General features: G+C 48.3%; 1 protein-coding gene across 1 annotated transcript; it reads left to right on the forward strand.

Moving 5' to 3' along the window:
• Positions 1-635: 635 nt before the first annotated feature.
• LOC147985045 (uncharacterized) lies at positions 636-1,482 on the forward strand. The gene is made up of 2 exons (XM_087541379.1): positions 636-918; positions 998-1,482. The coding sequence occupies exons 1-2, from the start codon at positions 636-638 to the stop codon at positions 1,480-1,482; spliced, it is 768 nt and encodes a 255-aa protein (XP_087397505.1).
• The last annotated feature ends 393 nt before the right edge of the window (positions 1,483-1,875 follow it).

Raw genomic sequence — 1,875 nt, forward strand, 5'->3', positions numbered from 1 at the left:
TACACCCACTGGGTGTAGTCTCTGAGACCAGAGTTGACTGCGGGCAACCGACTGTGGTCTAAGAATAGGAACTTTTTTGCAACTCGAACTGGGTAGGCCACGCCAAGTGGAACCAAAACTAGTGGGGGCACACTGAGTGCACCTACTGGGTGTAGTCCCCGAGACCATAGTTGACTGTGGGCAGTTGACTGTGGTCTGAGAATCTGAACATCTCTCTTTTTTTTACAAAATCAGTGGGGGCACGCTAAGTGCACCCACTGGGTGTAGTCCCCGAGACTGCCATTGAATGTTTGATTCGGTGGTAGTCTTAGAGTAGTTATCATTGTGATGCCTTTTATCTCTATCGACTGATATGGCTTTAACTGCAGAAATCTTGTGATCTTGGGGCTCAGCTTTGTGCAATGAACAAACAACAAATGAGCCTCAACCTTGATCTGGAATTGTCCAAGAAGAATCTCAAGACCGCTCGTGACGAAGTAGCTGCCATGGGAGGTAACCAATCGCTAACTGTGTATCCCACTGCTGGCACTTTTCCTTTCCATTTTTTTGAACCGAGTGACTCCACTCGAGCAGATGTACATAGTGAAAACCGCCAACTCCAAGCCTGTCTGAAGAGTGTTGTTCCTTTAGAGAAAATGAAGCAGGCTTTGGAGAAGAAGGATCTGGATCTTGCTTCAGCACAGAAGGAGGCGTGCGATAAAACAACACTTGCTGACAAGAAGCTTGCTTCAGTCGGCATGTTAGAAGAAGAAAACTCCAAGCTGAAGACTGTTGTTTCCGACGCCAATCGGGAGGTCGATCAACTGAAGAAGGACAAGGAAAAACTGACCGACGAGCTTGGGGGTCTCAAGGCCAAGAATGGAGAACTGGAGTATTATCTGGGCCAGCTTGCTGCAAAGCTGGTTTTGAAACTTGAAGGTACTGATTAATCTGTCTTATTTCTGTCGACTGCCAAGTCTAATTATATCATCGACTCACCATTCACTCGACTGTGCAGAATTTTGCCAGGACTTTGAAGCAGAAACTGGGCGGGTCGAGACGGGTCTTGATCCCATAAACTGTCCAGTCAAGGATGATGTTGTGATGAATGTGCTGCGATTGGAATCTCGTATGGACAGTGCGGTTGCTTATCTTGCCCGCCTGAAAGCTGCGATGACTCGGGTTGATGCTGAACTCTGGCCTCAGGCGGAAATGTCTCAAGACCTGGAGTCCTTGATGACTCGACTGAATCAAATCCCCGAGCATGTGCAAGAATGGAAGAAGTCATCTGCTCGCTGTGGTGCTGATGTCGCGTTGTCTTTGGTGCGAGTGCACTGCAAGGACGTCAGAGAAGACAAGCTGGCGGAACTCAAGGTTGCTAACACGAAGAGGCACACTTTCCAGTCTTTCATGGATACCTACCTTGAGGCCACAACTCGCATTGCAGATAGCATTGACCTTGACAGTTTCTGCTACCCAGCCAGTCCTTCTCCTGATGCGTGACCGAAAAAACATTATGCCTCACTTTTATTTGCCTCGGAATGCCGAGTGATTATGTAACCGTTAAACTCGTTCGGGCTTGACGCTCGAATACTTTTGATCCGTCGTCCGGTACTTTAGGAATTATCTGAACTTGGTTTATTTCCAAATATGCTTGTGTTTGCCTTCAAGTGGACTTTGTTCTTCGCTCGGAATAATCTTTGTGCTTGAGATGCAGCTCTGAGTTGGTGACTCCAGTCGACCTACACTTCATCGTCCTTGCGGATAGGGATGGAGCACGCATTGCAGTTGACCAGCACCTCGTCGTCCTTGCAGATAGGGATGGAGCGCACATTGTACTTGTGGCGTAGCTCCAAAGGAGAAGGTTGCAGTCGACCTGCACCTCGTCGTCCTTGC

Source organism: Triticum urartu, chromosome 2A, assembly GCF_056163025.1.
Source record: "Triticum urartu cultivar PI428250 chromosome 2A, HENAU_Tu73, whole genome shotgun sequence".
NCBI lineage: Eukaryota > Viridiplantae > Streptophyta > Magnoliopsida > Poales > Poaceae > Triticum > Triticum urartu.

Bases quoted from the DNA above. Each gene is read 5' to 3' on its own strand.
- LOC147985045 (XM_087541379.1), top strand. From the start codon at position 636: ATGAAGCAGGCTTTGGAGAAGAAGGATCTGGATCTTGCTTCAGCACAG. The intron at 919-997 runs GTACTGATTAAT...TCGACTGTGCAG, and splicing joins GCTGGTTTTGAAACTTGAAG to AATTTTGCCAGGACTTTGAA.